Consider the following 19,148-nt stretch of genomic DNA (forward strand, 5'->3'; position numbering starts at 1 on the left):
ATGGAAATTGAAAAAGTGACTTGGCACTTACTAAGAACAGCTTTATTTTATTCATTTATTTTTAATTCAAGTTTATTGGGGTGACAATGGTTAGTAAAGTTACATAGGTTTCAGGTGTACAATTCTGTATTACATCATCTATAAATCCCATTGTGTGTTCAGCACCCAGAGTCAGTTCTCCTTCCATCACCATATATTCGATCCCCCTTACCCTCATCTCCCACCCCCCACCCCCCTTACCCTCTGGCAACCACTAAACTGTTGTCTGTATCTATGAGTTTTTGTTTCTCATTTGTTTGTCTTGTTCTTTTGTTGTTTTTGGTTCATATTCCACATATCAGTGCAATCATATGTTTCCCTGCTTTCTCTAGAACAGCTTTATTTATCTGGATAATTTCTCTTCTGGGGACTAATTAGCTTCCCTTAGATGTTACTCCAGAGAATTCTATGTTCTGCACTGCTGTTTCTGGTTTTTTATGGCATCCAACACTTACACGAATAAGTTCCATTGTGTATGGAACCTACAACTGCCCCACGCCCAGGCTGTGTGCTGCACTGTCTACGCCCCTGCTGCGCCACCCAGCAGTGAGGACCGGTGGCCTGGGCCAGTGTCCATGCTTCTAGTACCTGGCCACACACCCCAGGGTTCATCCCTTCACCTCTCTGGGCCTTGGTTTGTAAAACTAGGGGTTGGGCTGGAGGGATGATCACAGAGCTCCCTCCTAGACCCAGCATTCTGGCTGTGCTGTGGGGGTGTCTGTTTCAGTGTTATGAAGCGTCACATAGTAATGACGGGCACCGAGAGGGAAGCTGGAATGGGCTGCAATGCAACTCCAGTTGATTTGCATGGTTGTCAGTAAGACACAGCCTGCTTAAAAGACAAGGAAACTGGAGTGGCCAGACAGGCAGCTTAAGTACAATCTAGAATTGGGGTCTCTGTGGACTGGCTCTGGCGGGCTTCACAGCCTCCTAGAAAATGCTAGAAGATGCTACCCTGTTTCCCCGAAAATAAGACCTAGCCGGACCATCAGCTCTAATGCACCTTTTGGAGCAAAAATTAATATAAGACTCAAATTATATGTTATATTATAAGACCTGGTCTTATATTATAGTAAAATAAGACTGGATCTTATATTAATTTTTGCTCCAAAAGGTACATTAGAGCTGATGGTCTGGCTAGGTCTTATTTTGGGGGGAAAACGGTAGAAGACCTCCAGTCCCTTGGATTACCATGTCTTGTATTGATTTCTTTATTTCACTGGCGTTTTTTTCCCTTAATGTAATAAACACTTGTTTAAAATTTTGAGAACTATACAAAGGCATAGAGTGAAAAGTCTTCCTCTTTCTCTCCTCTGTCCCAACTAGATCTCCAGCTTAGAGGGCAGAGGCCCATTCTCAAGAATCTCTGGAACCCTCAGTTTCCCTTCTCAGAGGAAACCACTGGTGCCTGTTTCTTGGGTCTCCTTTAATAAATAGTCTTATGTTATCCTATATAAGAACCACTAGTTCTATAGCTTGTAAATACATTTCATATTTTCCTGGACTTTTTTACGTTAGTGTTGTCTCTCAGCTCTTTTCCTGTAAGTGTGTACGTGTGATGCTGCTGCCACCTTTTTGACACAGGACTCCACTGATGGGTGCACCACTGTTTCCTTACCCAGCCCCATTGAGGAGCGTTGTGCATTTCCTCCTCTATGTTCTGCTCTTACAAACAACTAGCATACGCAGATCTAAGTCTTCATGCACGCGGGTAGCTAGATTTGTAGAATTCGTTCCTAACAGTGAATCACCCCATCTTGTAGCCATCTTGTCTGAGGGCCACCTGGCCCGGCCCTGTTGTTTTCATTACCAGCTTTCCCATGATGTTCAGATTCTGCTATTTCCAGATCTTGTCCTCGGGGCCTGAGCCAGGGCACCGGGGGTCAGGCTGAAAGGGCAGGGCATTCTCTGGGGTAGCTGGAGCCAATGAGAAACTAATTCAGGGGAGCTTCATTTATTTCAGGGTTGGCAAAATTTTTCTGTGGAGAGCTAGATAAAGGCCATGCGTCTCTATTGCAACTGTTCAGTTTTTTCTGTTGTTGTAGCACAAAAGTATCCATATGTAAGTGAATGGGTGTGACTCTGTTCCAATAAAATTTTATTTAAGAAAGCAGGCAGTGGGCTGAATTTGGCTCTCAGGCCTTAGTTTTCCAACCTTTGATTTAGTCAACTGCTGGGCACCTCTGTGTCCCTGGCCTCACAGTAGGCATGGCGGACACTACAGAGACTGGCATGGGCCCAACTCACCCAGCAGGGACAGTATAGCTCATAGCTGTGATGAGAGAGCAAGTGCAGAGTAACCGAGAGTGTATGTAAAAGAGGAGTTTCTAACTTGAACTAACGGCTGGGTGGGGTGGTTTTCTGGGAGAAATGACATTGAAAGTGAAGCCCGAAGTCCTGGCCATGAGCTAGGCATAGTGGGGTTCTGAAGGAAGTTTAGTATTGCTGGACGTGTGGCACGCATGAAGGGGGCGTGATGAAGGGCAAGGGCTGGAGAGGTGAACCAGCCCACAAGGTCAGCCATGTGGAGAGGCTGGCCTTCGTCCTGACAGTTCTGGGAGAGGGACTGCAAAGGTTGGCTTTTGGGGGAGTGCCACATGGGGACTGTGGGAGACAGGAGGCGGTCAGGAGCCTGGGGAGGGGATGAAGTCGGGTGTAGCTTGTGAAATGGCCCAAGGCAAGCAACTCAGGACTAAAACCCAGGACAACACAGTGGGACTAAACATTTTCATGGGTTTTGTTTGCATCCTACAACCTTGTACATGGGCTCCTACTCATCCCTCAAGGCCCAGCCCAAATGTCCCTTTATCTTTGGAGCCTCTCATAGGGCAGAGTTATAGAGAATTATAGGCTCCTTCCTCCAAACTATCATGACATCATACTGGGGGGGACACTTGCCACAACATTGTCTTCCCCATTTGGGCCTCAGAAGACAGGCACAGAGCACGCACTAATAAATGCTTGCTAAATTAAATTAAACAGCAAGGTGAATTAGCCAGGGTTAAGGAAACTGAGACTCAGAAGGCTAAAGAATTTGCCCAAATGGTACATGAACAAATTTTTCCCAGTCTAGTCATTTCAGCAGAAAAATTGTCTTTCTCTGCCTCTCCTGGCTGGAAGTTTTCTCACTCACCTCATGATTTGATAAATTATTAATTTGTGAGGCAGTTAACTGAGCAGAAGCAAGAGGCACACTTTGCAGGAAGATAAGACAAGAGAGGTAGAGGCATTTGGTTTCCAGGGACTCCATCCTCTGGTGTTCCAAATGCTAACAGGGAAATTCACTCCCTTCTTCTAAATCCCAGCTGGAACAATGTCTCCAAGACCATACTGACGAGGCCCTGGGCCTGGAGAAGTGCCTGAAATTCTTGGAGAATCAGGTTGTGAGGCTGTTGGAGCCTGTCTGGAGGGCTCCAGCAGCTGGGCTGGGGAATTCTCTTGGCTCCATTTATTGCAGCCTATTTTTAGAGGGCAGTTGAAGCTGAGGTGGGAGTTTTCCACCTGCCCCCTGCCCCCAAACAGGACTATAACAGCCCTATTCCCTCCCAGCTCCCCCCACCCACCAACCAGGGTGCAGGATGTGACCACAGTCTTTGAACTTTGTGGCTCAGTGGTCTTCTCACTCTAGAACTCCATGTGTTGGTGCTTTTGTCTATCTCCGTGACTCTGGCCATCTTAGTGGCGAGAGGTGATACCTCACTGTTTTGATCTGTACTTCCCTGATGACTAGTGATGTTGAGCATCTTTTCATGTGTTAGTGGCCATTCATATGTCTTCTCTGGAGAAATGTCCATTCCGACCCTTTACCCATTTTTAAATTGGGTTATTTGCCTTTTTATTATTGAGTTGTAAATGTTCTTTATATAGTACTGATACTAGACCCTTATCAGATTTGTGTCTTGCAAATACTTTCTCCTATTCAGTGTCTTTATTTTTAAAGTAGCAAAGAAAACATCAGAAGCGAAGAGGAAGAATGTGGAAATGGGCAGTGAGGGCAGCACTGAATTCTTGCCCAGCTTCTTGCCTGGATACCCTGGTGCACTAAGTTGTCTCTCCGGACTTTCCCATGGGACAAGCTGGACCAACCCCGTCCTCTTTCTTCACTGTCCCCCACCCCAGCCCAGTTTCCCCACCTGGGAATAACACTCACCAGGCCCTTTGCACCACCCCCTGCAAATTAAAGATTCAAAAGGGCACAAGATGATGTCCTTGCCTTAGTGACTTCCTGCAGCTTCCTGACTCCCGCAGAACAGCCAGCTGCCTGGCCCTCCAGGAGATGGACTTGCAGGTGGGACAGCCCAGGACAGGTGGGGTTTTGATTGTATCTATGTATGCTTGATGTCTCCCAACCACGTTTGGGCATTCCACAAGTGTGGGTGCTGTGCACTGTGGCTGCCTTCATGAAGCCCAAGGACAGATAATAAACATGTAAATATGCAAATTGAGAACAGCAAGACATGATTGCTTATAGTAGGGAGAGCTGAGCAGCCTGGGAGAGGAGAGAGAAGGTGAGTTAGTTAACCCTCTTAGTTAACGCAGTTAAATGGAGCCTCAGTTTACTCTTCTGAAAAATGGGGCCAGTAATAACTCCACCTACGTCACAGTGTTGTCTTGAGGATTAAATATCAGTAAAGAGCTCTAAGATACTAAATTAGTACTACTTTAAGCCTGCAATGGGAGTCCGAATGTTGTCTCTGAGCGAGGGAAGGGCTTAGGGGCAAAAGAAGCTGCTTCCATTAGATCCTCACCAAAAAGTCCCCCAAAGCGTGTCCCCAGCCTCAGGACGGGACCTATTCCTTTCTCTGGGGCAGGAGTATCAGAGCCTCAGTACTAGACCATCTGGGACAGCAAGGGCCCAGTTTTATAAACTGAGGCCAAAGTCAGGATTGGCTCCACCAGCGGAGAAGGCTACAGTTTGCTAGCTTAGGGTTTTGTATTTGTTGTGCACGTTGGGGAGGAAGATATGGATATTGGGGATATCTGTGCTGGAGGAGTGCGCAGTCCTCCCAGAAAAGGGCCTAGCTTGCAGGGACACTGGAGGCTGTAACCTGAGAATGCCGACCCTGCCCTAGTCACCCACCTAGTCCTGCAGCTCTGCGTGGCCCCGCCCCTTTCTGCCCCGCCTCCTGCGCTCCCCCCCCCGCGGCTCCGCCTCCCTGCCCCGCCCCTTACCCCGCCCCTCCCGGGCCACATTCCTCCGGCCCGGCCTCCGGTTGCGCCCGGCGGAGGAAGGGTTCGGCTCGGCTGGCCTGGGGCTCGGACTTGGGCCGGGAGCAGCAGGAACTGGCAGGCACTGGTGGTGTTTCAAGGTGGTCGCGTGGCGGGTGGTCAGGTCTCCTGGTCGGGTGTAGGCCCCCAGAACCCGCAGCCCGTGGCGGGAGTAGGCGGCGCTCCGCTGGGCCTGGGTCCCGGGCGTCCGGCCCCGCCAGCTCCCGCCGCAGCCACCATGTGGTGCCTACATTGCAACTCTGAGCGGACCCAGTCCTTGCTGGAGCTGGAGCTTGACTGCGGGTAAGGGCTCCGGGCGGGGCCGGGGTGGGCGCGGGGGCTCGGGCGAGAGGGCTGCGGGGAGGGGCTGAAGGCGCATCGGCTGGCGGGGCGGGGCCCGGGGTGGCGTGGGGTGCCCGCAGCACCCGACACTGCACACTCGCCTGCAGTGTGTTGTGGGTTTGTGAGCAAGCCTGGCTCTGCGTTCTGTTGTGTGATGGTTTGTTAGAGACGGCCGGGGACATAACTGTGTGTGCGGGAGAGAAGCTGTACAGAATGGGTGTGTGAGAGTGAGAGACTGTCAGGACCAGTGCCTGTGTGTGAGAGGGAGGAGGGGAGCGGGATGCAGTGTGTCTGCGTTAGTGTGTGTGTGTCAACCAGACACAGGGTCTGAGTCTGTGTGTGTGAGAAAAGATGCTGTCAGTACAGGGAGTGTGTGTGTGCTCACACTTGTCAGCGACTATTGGAATGGGAGCTTGTGTGGGGGTGAGTTTACGTGGGAAAAACCGATGGGAGTTGGTATCTGGTGCGAGAGCAATTGGTGGGGAGTTCCCAAGCGGGAGCGTGGCCAGTAGGCCTGGAGGTTGTGTCTGGTTGCAGGTGGGCCAAAGGCTGACAGGGAGTCCTCCTGGAGGCCTGTTGGGGGGAGACCTTACTCCTGTGTCTGGGGTTATGTGTCTGCTCTGTCAGGGGAGACCCCTGGCATGTGTGCGATGCTGAGGTGCTGAGGGGCTGTGGGGAGGTGGTCCAGCTGTGCTCCCCAGTGGGGCCCCTGGGAATGCACATGGGCGCCTGAAGCCAGGAAGGCTGAGTTCTGTGTGGCTGCTGTTGTGGCTGTGAAGGGACCGCTGGTGGGATTGGGGTGTTTGTTTATGTACACCTGGTATAGGCAGGAATGGAGTCTGAGTGCGTGCATGTGTCCCAGAGACCAACCCTCTTCTGCTTCTGGGTTGTGGGTGGCTGTCTGAGCATCCAAGGGCTGATATTTATGGAGAGAAGGAGAGTGTGTATGTGCTGGGAATATCGATTTTCTGGCTCTGCTCGCTAGCACAGCTGCCCTGAGCTGTCTGCAGGCCGCTTGGAGGAGCAGGGCTATGGGTTGGAGGGGATTTGTTGACAAGCTGGTTTGGCTTGTGTCAGGCCCCCTGGGGGGAGGCCCACCTGCAACCATTTGATCTTTGAGTTCAAAATTCTGCAGCCTGTGTCTGGTAGTTGCACTGAGAACATGTGTGTGTTCCCCTCTGCCCGCCTCCTCACTCCAGGGGCCCGGAACTCTGGGCATGAAGTATCATGGAGGGTTGTGAGGGTGGGGTTCCCAAAGACCCATGGCTCTTTGCCTCTGGGGCGAAGGCTGAGCAAGCTGCAGCTGTAGGGCCAGCTGTCTGGAATCGGTGGATCAGTCTGAGAATGAGGGTCATGATATGCACACCCCGCACGTGCCACTGCCTTATGCAGCTGTCCCATCTGGTGCTGCGCTGGCTTCCTTGTCCTTGTGGTACTGGCATCCCCATATTGCAGGGGAGAAAACTAAGGTTGAGTGTTCAGTCTCGTAGGCACCAAGGCTCCATGGTTTATTGAGAGTGCCTGCTGTGTACAGTCCCTGCTCTGGGCACTGGGGACACAGTAGTTCACCCTTCGGCCTCAGAGCAGGTGGGTTACATTTGCTCCCGAGTGCCTGGGATGTGGTTCTGAAGGAAGCTTGGCCTGTGGAGGCTCACCCAGGAGAGCTAGGAGCTCCCTACACTGGCCAGTTTGCCCTCATCCAGAGTCCTTCCAGCTGACCATCTCCCCCTCTCTAAACTCTGAAAGCACCCGGCATACTCCAGGGACCTCCACCCTCAGTGTGTAACGGTCCAAGACGCCCTTTCTGGGCACAGCACGCTGTCCTGGGAGCAGAAGCTTCTCTAACGGCATGTGCTTGCAGCTCCCGATGCTTTGCCCTTTGGGCCCCTAGGCCACCCGGGTGTCTCCCTACCTGCCCTTTCTAAATGGGTACATTCAGGTAAGGAATCTAGTGAGTTGAGCAGAATATTACAAGGAGAGCCTGAAATAGAACCCAGACATTCTGATGGAGGGCCTCTGGAGGACCCTGCCAGCCTTGCCAGGATTTTCAGGCTTTTGCTCAAGGAAGTCTGCTATGAACTAGTTGTGCTAATATTTACACAGCTTCAGTTCATAAACATGGACAGGACTGACATCTCTGCATAGTCAAATACCGTGTTTCCCCGAAAACAAGACCTAACCGGAAAAGAAGCCCTAGCATGTTTTTCAGGATGACATCCCCTGAACATAAGCCCTAATGCATCTTTTGGAGCAAAACTTAATATAAGACCTGGTCTTATTTTGGGGGAAACACGGTAGTGAAATGAATGGGCAAATAGATGTTTCTGGAAGGGAGTGAATGGGGATGTCTGCTCAGGGAGCTCAGTGTGTGCGTATGCGTGTGTGTATGGGTGTTATCTGGCTGGACTCGATAGAACATGGCATCATTCTTTGCCAGAAGAGTCCAGGGCGCTCCGAGAGGCAAACAGACTTTGTTTCAAATCCCAGCTCAGCCCTGTGAGTTTATGCAAGTTACCATACTCCTCTGAGCCTTGGCCTGCCCCTGGGTGAAAGGGAATGATAGATAATGTGCTTCACAGAGGTGCCTGGGAACGTGGGTGCCTGAAAGCCCTGGCCCCGCTGCCCAGCCCAGGCTCCAGTCCGCTGCCGCCATCATCCAGGTCAGCACTCAGCTCTCCCCACCACTGCTGAACCGTCGGATTTGCTTCCTCCCCTGTTGTCAGTTCCCTTTGAATTATGATGACATGTGGACCATCCACCCACTAAGCACGTGGCAAGATGACAGCATAGTTCTGATGGGCTCGGGCCTGGCCAGGGGCCTGAGGAGAGGTCCACACAGGTGGCCCACTCCCCTGTGGAGGTGTGTGTGTTCGTGTGGCGGGGGACGATGCTCAAAGGCCATTGAGTGGGATTCATCATTTGTCCTCAAAAGCAAATCATAATGAGTTTAAAGGCCGGTAGGGCTCTTGAACAATTAATTGGCATGGCGTTACAGCATCTTGCCGCTCCCACTGCATGAGCTGTTACTGAGAGAAAACTGGTGGTGATTATGGCGTAACATATTGCATGGTGCCACCTGGACCTGCCACTCTGGCTGCTGTGGCTGAAGCCCTAGCTGGGCCCGTGGCTGGGCCTCTGATGCCTGCCTAGCATGGCGCCTGGCCGTGATGGAATGACTGCATCAGTGAATGAATGAGCCCATGGATGCATGATGGGGCGATTGGGGGCAGATTGTGTAGATGGGCTTGGATGGGGTGTTTTGTTCTCTAGGGAGCTGTGTATGACCCGGGGGCACCCGACATTGCACTTCCCAACCTTTATTCACTCACCAAACAGTTACTGAGCGCCTACTTTGTGCCAGCTCTGGGCTCTCTGTGGACGAACCAGGGTGAATACTGTGAAGTCGTGCATCATAAAGCACAGGCCTCGAGGTCGCATAAAACCCTGGTTCCGCCTCCTCCCAGCCTCGTATATGTGGCCTCCCCGTCTGAGCTTTCATTTTGTCATCCATGCAGTGGGGCCTAAAAACAACCTCCTACAAGGGTGTGCAGCTTGGCAGGCCTCTGATGCCTGCCCAGCATGGCGACTGACGCATATTAGATGCCCCCAAAATGGCAGCTGTTGTCACCATCATGACTGTTACCACCTTTTTCTGTTTGCGAAATTACTGCTGAATTAAACTGGCTCCTCACAGTTTTCCATTTTGCTAGTTTCTGGGTCTGAAGACTGGTTTCTGGGGCCTACATGGCTGCTTGTGAAATCTCTCCTCGAGGGGCCGAGGCTGGTCCTAATTGCCCAGAGTATGTTTTTATGATTTATTCATACATGGCTGTGGCTTCCCTGCTCCTTGATGGAAAAGGATCATTCAAGGATTTACTTGGTCTGCGGCTTCCTAACATGGTGACAGTTTAATTTGAACTTAAGTCCCAGATGTAGAACCATAGCAAGAGTTCCCTCCCGGTTGGTATAGATGGGAAACTATGCTAGCATTGTTTTCTCCTCTTTGTTCAAAGGTCAATGTAATAATGATAGTAATTGCAATAGTTGCCATTTAGTGAACTCTTTGTGAAGTAGTTAATTCTCAAAGTAGTTTATGAGTAAGGGCTTCTGCTGTTCCCACTTTTTCAGTTGGGGGAAGGTGATATGACTCGCCCAGGGTCACCAGCCAGTGGGTCCAGAGCAGGGCTTTGAACTCAGTCAGGCTGGTGTCAGGGTCTGTGCTCTTCTAAGCCAGGCTCTGCTTCTTCTGGGATTAAATAATCTTTAGCAAAATATGTCACCATCATAAATGGAGCCTGCATCTTTCCCAAGCCACAGAATAGGTGTCTGTTATCCCCTGGTGTCAGGATTCCCAAAATATTTCCCAAATCTGCTATCCCTTGAACTCTGGGCTCTTCTGGTGTCTTGCCAGACCCCACAGACCCCAAAGGCTGCTTCCCTCAAACACGCCAGTGGGATTCTGAGACACCTTTGGTCTTGAGCACTTGGGGCATTTTGAGGGTACCACACTTGCCCCAGGCTAGCCTTGGTGTGGAGTGTGGTCCTGGGGGCGAAAGCTGACTCCCTCGGAGACCAGTGCAAACACTACCGGCTCTGCACGGTGGGAAACCGAGGCGAGGGCCTTTGACATCGCTAGGGCACCCACGTGTGTGTGGGCGCTGAAGTTGATCCCACGGGAGGAGAGAAGGACCATGAATAAACTGGAAAATTTGGGATAGTGTCCAACTAGTGGGTGGCCCCCTCGTTTGGGTTCCCCGAAATCACCTATGGCCCAGACTGGGCTGGCGTCTGTCTGCCAACGTGAACGCTTTCTCCCCAGTGCCTGTTTTCAAAGGAGGAAGCAAATGATGTTTACTTTTTTATTTTTGGCTGGGAGGCTAGGTGGTGTGAGGATTAAATGCGTTGGTACATGTAAACCATTTAAAACTAAAACAGTGTCTTATTGTATTATAGGAAGCGCTCAATAAATGTTAGTTATAATCATTGTAATTGTTTTTATTTATCCTGATTATTACTGAGCTTGGAAGAGTCTCTCCCTCCAGAGAGGAGGCCTCCCAGAGAGTCCGGGACAGAGCTGGCTTTCGTTAGCTGTTGGCATTTGGCTTCCCTAGAAGGCCTGGCGTCAGTCATCTCAACACATCTCATTTCTGGGCCTCAGTTTCCACATCTGTGAAAGTAGATGAGCCTCATTTCCTGAACCTTGTGGTCATTTGCTGAGGGAAGATCGTTAAGGGGGCAAATTCTGTAGCTAGACCACCTAGAACCCTGCCCCCCTCTGCCCTCACACTGTCTAATGTTGGGCAGTCCCCTAGCCTTTCTGAGCCTTGTTTTTCCCATCGATAACATGGGGGTGCCAGTAGCAACTGGGGGAGTCGTGAGGATCCAGGAGTTATCCACTTAAAGCGCTTGAACAGCGTGGAGTAAACCTGGTAGATGGTGGCTTTTAGCTAGTGTTTTAGAGCTGAGAGATTCAACTGTGCTGGAACTGGGCCACGTTACTAAACGACGGGAATAGATGCTCTCTCTTTTTGGCCATGGACAAGACCAGGGTTAAGAGCAAGTGAGGCAGAGAGATGGTGGTGAGGGCAGCAGTTGAAGGGCAGTGCTGTTCACAGCGGAGGAGGCAGTGGCTGCTTGGAGCGAGACAGACCACAGACTGTGAGAAGGCACTGAAGCCTCAGCTGTGTGTGTGCATGTAGCCCGCTGTCCCCAGCTGTCCCCAGATTTAAACAGCCCACTAATAGAGGACAGTTAAGAGTGTTTTGCCTGTGGATTAGAAAAATTTCAACTTAGCAAGGTTGAAGATTTCTTAGACAGGATGGGCAACTGGCCTTTGGTACCGTGGTAGTATCTGACCTTTGGGTGGCCTTTCAGTTTTACACACACTTGTCTTATTTGAACCTCTCAAGAGACTTCTGAAGTAGCTGGTATCATTCACACTTTACAGACAAGGAAACCGAGGTGAGAAAAGTGAAAATAACATAGTCAAACTTTGCAGAATATAGATTAGATTTAGCGTCCTGGTTAATGTATAGCTCCCCCCTTCCTGACATTATTGTCGGGCTTGGGCCTTTTAGAGTGGAGGATGAAGCAGAGGTAGAAGCGAGTGGGGAGACGAGCCTGCAGGGCCCCACGGGGCTCTGGCACTTGTGGGTGGGCACAGTGGGGCATCACCCTTTGTAGAGAGGACAGAGCACCCTGGGAAGCTCTGGCTAGTGGCCTTGAATCTCAAAAATATGTTTGCCAGTCCCAGAGGACATCTGGGTGTCAGAACTGGCCTCCAGATTTCCTGTCAATATTGGGATGACTGAATTGGCAGTGATGCTCCCATCACTAGGGGCTAGAGGGGCTAGAAGAGCGCCAGCTTGTAATGGTGTTCAGTAAATGCCAGCCGCTTTGTGGTTCTTCCTGCGTGGTGTAGCCACCATGGCTGTCGTCCTTACTGCTGTCGTCTGCCTGGGATGGCCTTGAACAGGACCCCTAAGTGCAGTTAGTCCTGGGGGGGGACTGGAGAGGAAGTGGTTGGGGAAGCCACTCTTTTCTCTGCTGGTAGTGAGGAGGGGTGGGGAGGGCAGGCGTGCAAACAGAAATTCTCTGTTCCCGCTGGGGCCCTTCATGTTTCTCAGAGCCATGATTCAAATGTGCAGGCTTTGGGGTTTTGTTTTGTTTTTCCACTTACTTAGTAAAAATGGCTCAGGGTGATAGCAGGCCTTGATGTGGATAGCAAATTCTTAGTGCTATTTTGAACTTTTCTTACGGGACATTTTTAAACACACATGGAAGTGGAGAGAAGAGCATAATGATCCCCATGGCCATTTTATTTCCTTGCCCCCAGGTTATTTTGAAGCAAATACCAGACATTTTGTTGATTTTTACATCAAGGATCTTCTGTGTGGTCAGTCTTATTTCTGGCAGTGGAGGTGTCATGTTTCTGGGGGGCCTCTGGAGCAGAGCCCTCCCTCAACATCCCTGGCTCTGTTGGCAGCCTGGGCCCGTCACCCAGCCTGGAAGACCAACGGATGCCCGCCCCTTTTGGGGCAGTCTGTGTGGGAGGTCCTGTGTCTAGAAGTGAGCAGGGGAAGCCAGGCCTATGAGTGTGTCCCCACCAGACAGGCCTTTCTTGGAGGAAGAGGTGCCCGAGGCTCCCGAGGCAGAACTGGGGCTCTCTGCCGTGTCCCCACAGATTCCTGCCTGCTGCCCCTGGGTGGCCCCGTGGCAGATGGTAGAGTCGGGAGGTGGTCCCTGCCTCACCTCCACCCCAAACCTGGCTCATCACCTGGCTTGGCTTCTGGACAGCCTCACACACCTGCCCCCGGCACTCTTCTCTCCGGCTTAAGGAGCTTCGTCCCAGCACACTGCCACTGCTTCCCAGGCTGCGTGGCCAGCTCTTCTCCCTCCCACACTGGTCTGTCAGCACTCGGGTTCCCAGGCCTCTCCTCGCCACGGTCTCTAACATGCGTGGCTTCTTACCTGGCTCCTTATCATCCCCCGCTCCCCTAGTCTGCCTCTCTTCCATGTCTTCGTCCATCTACTCCGGCGCTGCCCACAATGCTGGAATCACCCCTCCTTTCACCTTTACCCAGTGCGTCCCATCGTCACTCAGTGCTAGGCCATCCCGTGGTGCCACGTTTGGAGCCTGGCGCATAGTAGGTGCTCAAGAAATTTTAGTTGCTATCATTCCTATGACTATTATTATCGATACCCCTGTTATCTAACGCAGTGGGTGTGCATAGAGTGCCGGTAACCAAGTCGAGTCAGTAAGCCAGCTGTGGGTCCAAGTCCTGCTCTGTGCAGCGACCGCCCCGTCAGGCCACCCTTGGCCCTTCTCGGATGCAGGTGCCGGTGCTGCTCCAATGGTCTGACACCTTGTTCTGAGCCAAGGCATTTCCTTAAGGCCCCCGCCCACTGTGACCTGCTCGCTGCCTGATAGTCCCACTTTGTCCCCTGATGCCCCTGCGATGTGGGGAAGTAATAACAGTCCTATGTTGTGCTGTTGACACAGCCATCCCAAGCGTGTCCTGGGTGACAGGCACTAGGCTGAGCATTTGCCTGTGCATTGTTTGACTGTGAGGTGGACAATGCCCCCACTTTTATGGCTGAGAAATCGAGGCACAGAGAGGCCAAATCACTTGCCCAAGGTCATACGGCTCCTGCCTGCCAGGTGCCAGCCAGTCACCAGGGAAGGGCTCTGTGTGCCAACACTGCAGTTGCAGGCGGTTGAGGGGCCCATGTTCCCTATTCTGACCTTCGTTCTTACCCAGACCCTTTCTGCACACCTGCTGTGGGTACCATGTGCAGGTAAGGGCCAGTCAGGCAGATGCTGCTGTGCCGTGGAGCCTTGTGGCTGCTGTGCCACAGGACCAGGTCTTGAGAGGGGAAGAGGAGCTTGGTGGGCAGACAGCAGGCGGGCTTTCCCCATGGAGGGAAAAGTGTGATGGAGATTGGGTGTGAAGCGGCTTCCTCCATTCGCCAGTGGGCCAGTACCTCAGCCAGCCTTGGCACTCACCTTCTGAGTCCTGCAGCCTGGGTAAATTACATCACCTCTGTGCCGCAGTTCCTCCACCTGCACGGTGGGAAGATGATATAGCACCTACCTCAAAAGGTGGTTTTATACAACACCAAGAGTGAACCTTCAAGGAAAACCATGGGCTCTGGGTCCTTATGATGTGTCTATGCAGGTTCATCAACTGGCACAAATTCTTCGCTCTGGGGGTAGTTTGATCGTGGGGGAGGCTATGCACATGGGGGGGTATATGGGAACTCTGCACTTTGTGTTCATTTTGCAGGGAACCTGAAACTGCTTTAAAAAATAACAGTCTGTTTTAAAAGTTGTTACAGGGTGATGTGAGTTAGTTCCACGTGAAGTGCTCAAGAGTAATGCCTGGCACAGCAGCTGTTCCCTCATAATGTGTGATTATTCTTTTCACCATTATCAGTTCGTTCATTTGTTCGTTCGTTCGTGTGTTTATTCATTCATTCCACCACATGCTTTTTCACCCCTGTTGGCACTGAGGGCACAGACACATAGAGCATGCCCCTCCCGGGGTCAGCTCACAGGAGGGCAGAAGAGTCCCACGGGCTCCCATAGGCTATGCCACCCCTGCTGTGGAACACCAAGTGTCCCAGGAAGGGGAACAGCCTGAGTGAACTGGCCACAGCAGCACATAGCTGCCAGCCTGCAGACAGTAAGTACCACATGGATGGAGCTTCAAAGTGAGTTGGGGTCAGCAAGACATTCGTTAGCCTAGGAGATGGGCAGGGCTGGGTATCAGTGCCACACTGAGGAGTTTGGACCATGACAAAAACTTTAAGCCAGCAAGGGCTTGGACAGTTTGCATTTTAGAAAGTGTTTTCTGGCAGCTAAGGCTGGGCAAGTGTGGAGAGGCCCAAGGGCAGCTTGGTGGTGGTGGCAGTCTGGGACGGGGCTGGAAGCTGAGTCGGGATTGTGCTGGAGTCTGAGGGCCACATGCTTGGCCCTGGCCGAGGGGGTGGCTGGAGGCAGGGAGGCCTGAGACATGGGCATCTTTCTTTTTTCCGCCCACACTCTTTCGCAGAGCCTGCCTCCCCAGCCTGTGCCTCACTTCCAGCACTCCCGGACGTCCCTGGGGCCCAGCCCAGCCCTGTCTGCTGGAGCCTGCCACAGAGAAATGCCTTATTTAAGTCCATTTTACACGTATGGAAATAACTAGAGGCCTCTGTATTTAATTTGGCTCTGTGCGCACACGTTGAAAAATCTTTGCAAGTGAGACCAGGGATTGGAAGCTCTGGTCATCTTTATGCCGTCCAAAGCAACAAGACCTGTGCTGGCTTAGCTGGCGGTGAGGGTCTGGCAGAGGGCAGGCTATAGGAAATGGCAAAGAAAAATAGACAGAAAGGGCGGCGGGAGGTGACACCAGCTGCAGAGATCATGACGAGGGAAGCAGTTCTATAGATGTTGCTGCTGCAGACCATGTAAGCTGTGTGTGGCGTGAAAGGAAAGGGGCTTTTGAAAGTGTAAAGCTCTACACAGACACGACAGAGATGTTTTTGGTTTCCTGAGCAGAGGCTGCTTAATTTGGTGTTGGGCTGGAGAACGCTTCTGATGTACATCTTTCTGGCCTTAAGAAGCCCGGCGAAGCGTCTTGGTCGAGCCCTTCTCTGATCAGTGGTATGGAGCAGAAACATCCCCACATGTTTGCACAGGGATTTATGGGTGGCAGAGCATGGTCCCACATTCCTGTTGGTGAGTGAGGCAGGAATGACACCCATTGCAAAGATGAGACACCGGAGGTCCAGAGAGCTGAGGTGACCTGCCACATGTCACTGAGCCCGGAAGTGGGAAGCTGGACTCCATCTGGTCTGATCTCCACCCAGAGCTGCCCACCCGTGGGCATCTCTCGAGCCACAGGGGCATCATGTCAGACCTAGACAGGCAGAGGGTCTGCGCAGGTGGGCAGAGCTTTGGTGCAGACCCCAGGACAGCACTGCGAGTCTAGTTTTGGAATAAACACCAGCCATCAGAGGCCTTTTAAATTCTATCCTGACCATGTGAAACTGAGGAAGGAGGATGCCTGGCACATTGAAGCTTGGTGGGTGTGCCAGTGTGTGACTGGGGGTCAGGATCAGTGTGACGGCATGGCTTTGGTAGAGCCTTGGAGAAAACACTTAGAGGACACAGCAGAGCAGGCCTTGGCATTCCCACCGGCTGAGCAGAGCGCTGGGAATGCTTGAGCCCTGTCCCATGGGACTTGGGTACTAAATCAGTTTCCTTAGGAATGACCGACCGGAGAGCTACAGATCCAACTTCTGCTCTTCGATGGGGTCTTGAATTTTGTGTTTTGCAAGCATCACACGTAAATGCAGATGCCCTCGACCGGCAGGAAGCTGATGTGCTGTACAGGAGGAGAGAAGGCTCGGCATGGCAGGCACTGCGGTGACGGCAGAGCGGTGCTGCCTGGGCGGGGGGAGCTGCCAGCGCACCGTCTAAGTGTCATCAGCCAGGAGTACCGGCCCAGTGTGGCCAGAGCCCCTGCTGCCTCCCCCTCCCAAAGAGAAGCCAGAAGCCTGGATTTCCATATAAAATCTCTAGATGGTAAAATGTTGGTGATTCATTCTTTTTTTTTCAGTATGTTTGGGCCAGGGGCTGCTGGTCTGGAGCTCTGTGTTGAGACCTGTTGAGCTCCTTGAATGGAGGTCCTCTGTCTCCCAGAGAGCTTTGTGCAATCTAAAGTGTCCATATAAGGAGTGGCAGGGTGGGCGCTGGGCCTGGCTCTCCAGTGACGCCAGCCTCCCAGCCAGCTGTCCCTGGAGTGAGGCCCAGGGTCCCAGAAGGATGGGCCTCCATCCTGGCCCAAATGGCCCAGGCAGAATAAAGGGCTTTTTCACAGCCTCTCTCTCGGGAAAGGCTGCCCATCCTGGGTTTGGCTGCAGGACTGGCATTAGCAGCTTTATTTTCCTGTTGGGTTAGTCCTGTCCCCTAGTTTGGTGCTCTGGTTCCCAGGATGTGGGGTGAGATCTCAGGCAGGTGGGGGCCTCTCCAGGACTGGTAATGACGCCAGCAGGAGCGGTGTCTCCCCAGGCAGAGGCCCTGGCTGGGCTGGACTGCAGGATGTTTGCATAGGCCCCCCCACACCTTGCCCGCTGGCCCCTGCCCCTCCCCAGAGCCGCATGGCTCTCCCCTGCCAGCTGGCTTTAAGCCCAAGTAAAAGCTCATGTTTGCTGGCCTGTGGGGTGAGGCTCTGCTCCTGCTTCTTGTCTGGGGCTTCACCACGCTGGCCTAGCGAGCAGCTTCCCTAGGGGAACGGCCTCCTAGGTGCAGAACTCGTGTCTCTGTACTTTGGAGAAACTTGCCGCTTTCTGCAGCTGTTTAGTATTTCCAAGGCCTAGCTGTAGGGCAAAGGACAGACCGTGGACACAGCTCCTGTGGCAGCTGTGCCCTGTGTGTCACTTGTGTGACCTGGTTAATCTCTCTCCCCTCCAGGCGCGGTGTTTCCTCTTGTAAATGGGAGAGGAGTGAGCCCTGCCTTTGGCCTATGGGGAGTGAGTGGGATGGCCTAGGTGAAAGGCCGGGGGATGGTAGGATGAGGGTGGTGCCACCCACAGGGCTTAGAGGAAGAAGACAGGGGTGTCCTTCGGGCTTCTAGCCAGAGAGGAGCTGAGGCATGTGGCCCAAGTTGGGGAGGGTCCGTTTGGCACAGAGCTCTGTCGCTTCAGAGCCTAAATATTCACTGGGCATCGTTGTTCCATCTCTGTATTTGTTGAATGAATGAAAGAATGAATGAATGAACGAATAAATGAGCAAATGAGTGCTGCTGCTTCTCAGGTTTTTACAGGTTCTTTAGTCACTGGTAGCATCACTCAGTCTTTCAGTCATTCATTTGTTCATTCATTCATTCAACCACAAGTAAGTGAGCAGCTGCTATGCTAATCCCTGTCCTCATACAGGGGACACCTGAGCCCAGGACAGGCAACATGGGCGGCCACCTCTCTGCCCTACCAAAGCCGACTCTCTAGTGGCAAGAGACACTTATAAATCGGAATGAATGACCAAAGGTAGATAATGAGACGTGCTGTGAAGAAATCCAAGAGCTCATGGTTGTAGAGACAGTGGAGGTGCGGGGGGAGGGCACCTGTAGGCCCAGAACACCCCTTTTCCTTTCTCCTGCCAGATGTGCATGCTCTTGCCTTGGAACCCCCTGCACTGGTCCCCTGGGTCACAGCTGGGACACTTGGCACTCTCTGATGAGGGCCCCCAACGTTGTCAACAGAGAGGGGAGTCTGACCTCTGACCCTGCCTCATCTCTAGGACTCTGAATTCCAATCTCCAGACCTCACTCTGGTCCTCCAGGCTATTTTCATGAGAGTGAGTCAGAGTTGTGGGAAGGACCAGCCCAGCTCTGTAGGCAGACAGACAGACAGACAGATGTTTTCTATGTTCAGGAGTGAGGCTTGGGCCATGAGGTTGCAGCCACCACCCTCCTGGGGCCCGAACGCCAGCCTTGGCAAACATGTTGGCAGGATGGGGCGAGGGCTTGGCTGAGTGCGCTGGGTGCACAGGTCACAAGACTGTTTTCTTCTGTTTGGCGATGCGCTGAGGAGAACAAGCCCCATCTGAGGAAGGGAGCTGCCTTGGTCCCTCCTGGAATAATTCCCTTCCAGTTAGGCTCTGCATTAGCTGTGTGCAGGGCTCCCAGGGCACCTGTTCCCGACCACCGTCATGCCCCCACACAGGTGGGAAACAGGCTCAGAGAAGTTGGGGTAGGACCCAGGTGTCGGAGTCCAGCCCGGAACCTAACTGTTGCTCACACCATTACTTTGGGGGAAGTGCCTCACAGAGCTGTGTAGAGTCCTTGTGGACGTCCAGAGAGCAGGGACATGAGTTGGCTGCCACTGCCCCCACCCCCCATGCCAGCTGGGCATCCAGGAAAACTGCACCTTTTGTGATATGCTCATATGGTCTGAGAAGACCTCAGTCCTAACTGCTGCCCGCGTCCCCTCCTGTGGTCTGCTCATCTCACCAGCAGCAGCTGACAAATGGGGAAATGCTGAATGTTGGTCAGTACACAAAGCTCTAAAAATAG

General features: G+C 52.4%; 1 protein-coding gene across 24 annotated transcripts in view; it reads left to right on the plus strand.

Annotated features, from left to right (window-relative positions):
* Positions 1–19,148, plus strand: part of IQSEC1 (IQ motif and Sec7 domain ArfGEF 1) — a 489,184-nt gene that overhangs the window by 402,248 nt on the left and 67,788 nt on the right. The window contains exon 1 of one of the 24 annotated variants that reach the window (XM_019717559.2): positions 5,220–5,550. The exons of 22 other annotated variants lie outside the window; for them this stretch is intronic. In XM_019717559.2, the coding sequence (XP_019573118.2) occupies positions 5,486–5,550 (65 nt within the window). In that variant the 5' untranslated portion in view covers positions 5,220–5,485. Of the gene's footprint in view, positions 1–5,219; positions 5,551–19,148 lie in introns of those variants that run through there. One more of the 24 variants, XM_074334250.1, reaches the window with a different exon arrangement.

This window comes from Rhinolophus sinicus, linkage group LG01, assembly GCF_036562045.2.
Source record: "Rhinolophus sinicus isolate RSC01 linkage group LG01, ASM3656204v1, whole genome shotgun sequence".
In the NCBI taxonomy this organism is placed as follows: domain Eukaryota; kingdom Metazoa; phylum Chordata; class Mammalia; order Chiroptera; family Rhinolophidae; genus Rhinolophus; species Rhinolophus sinicus.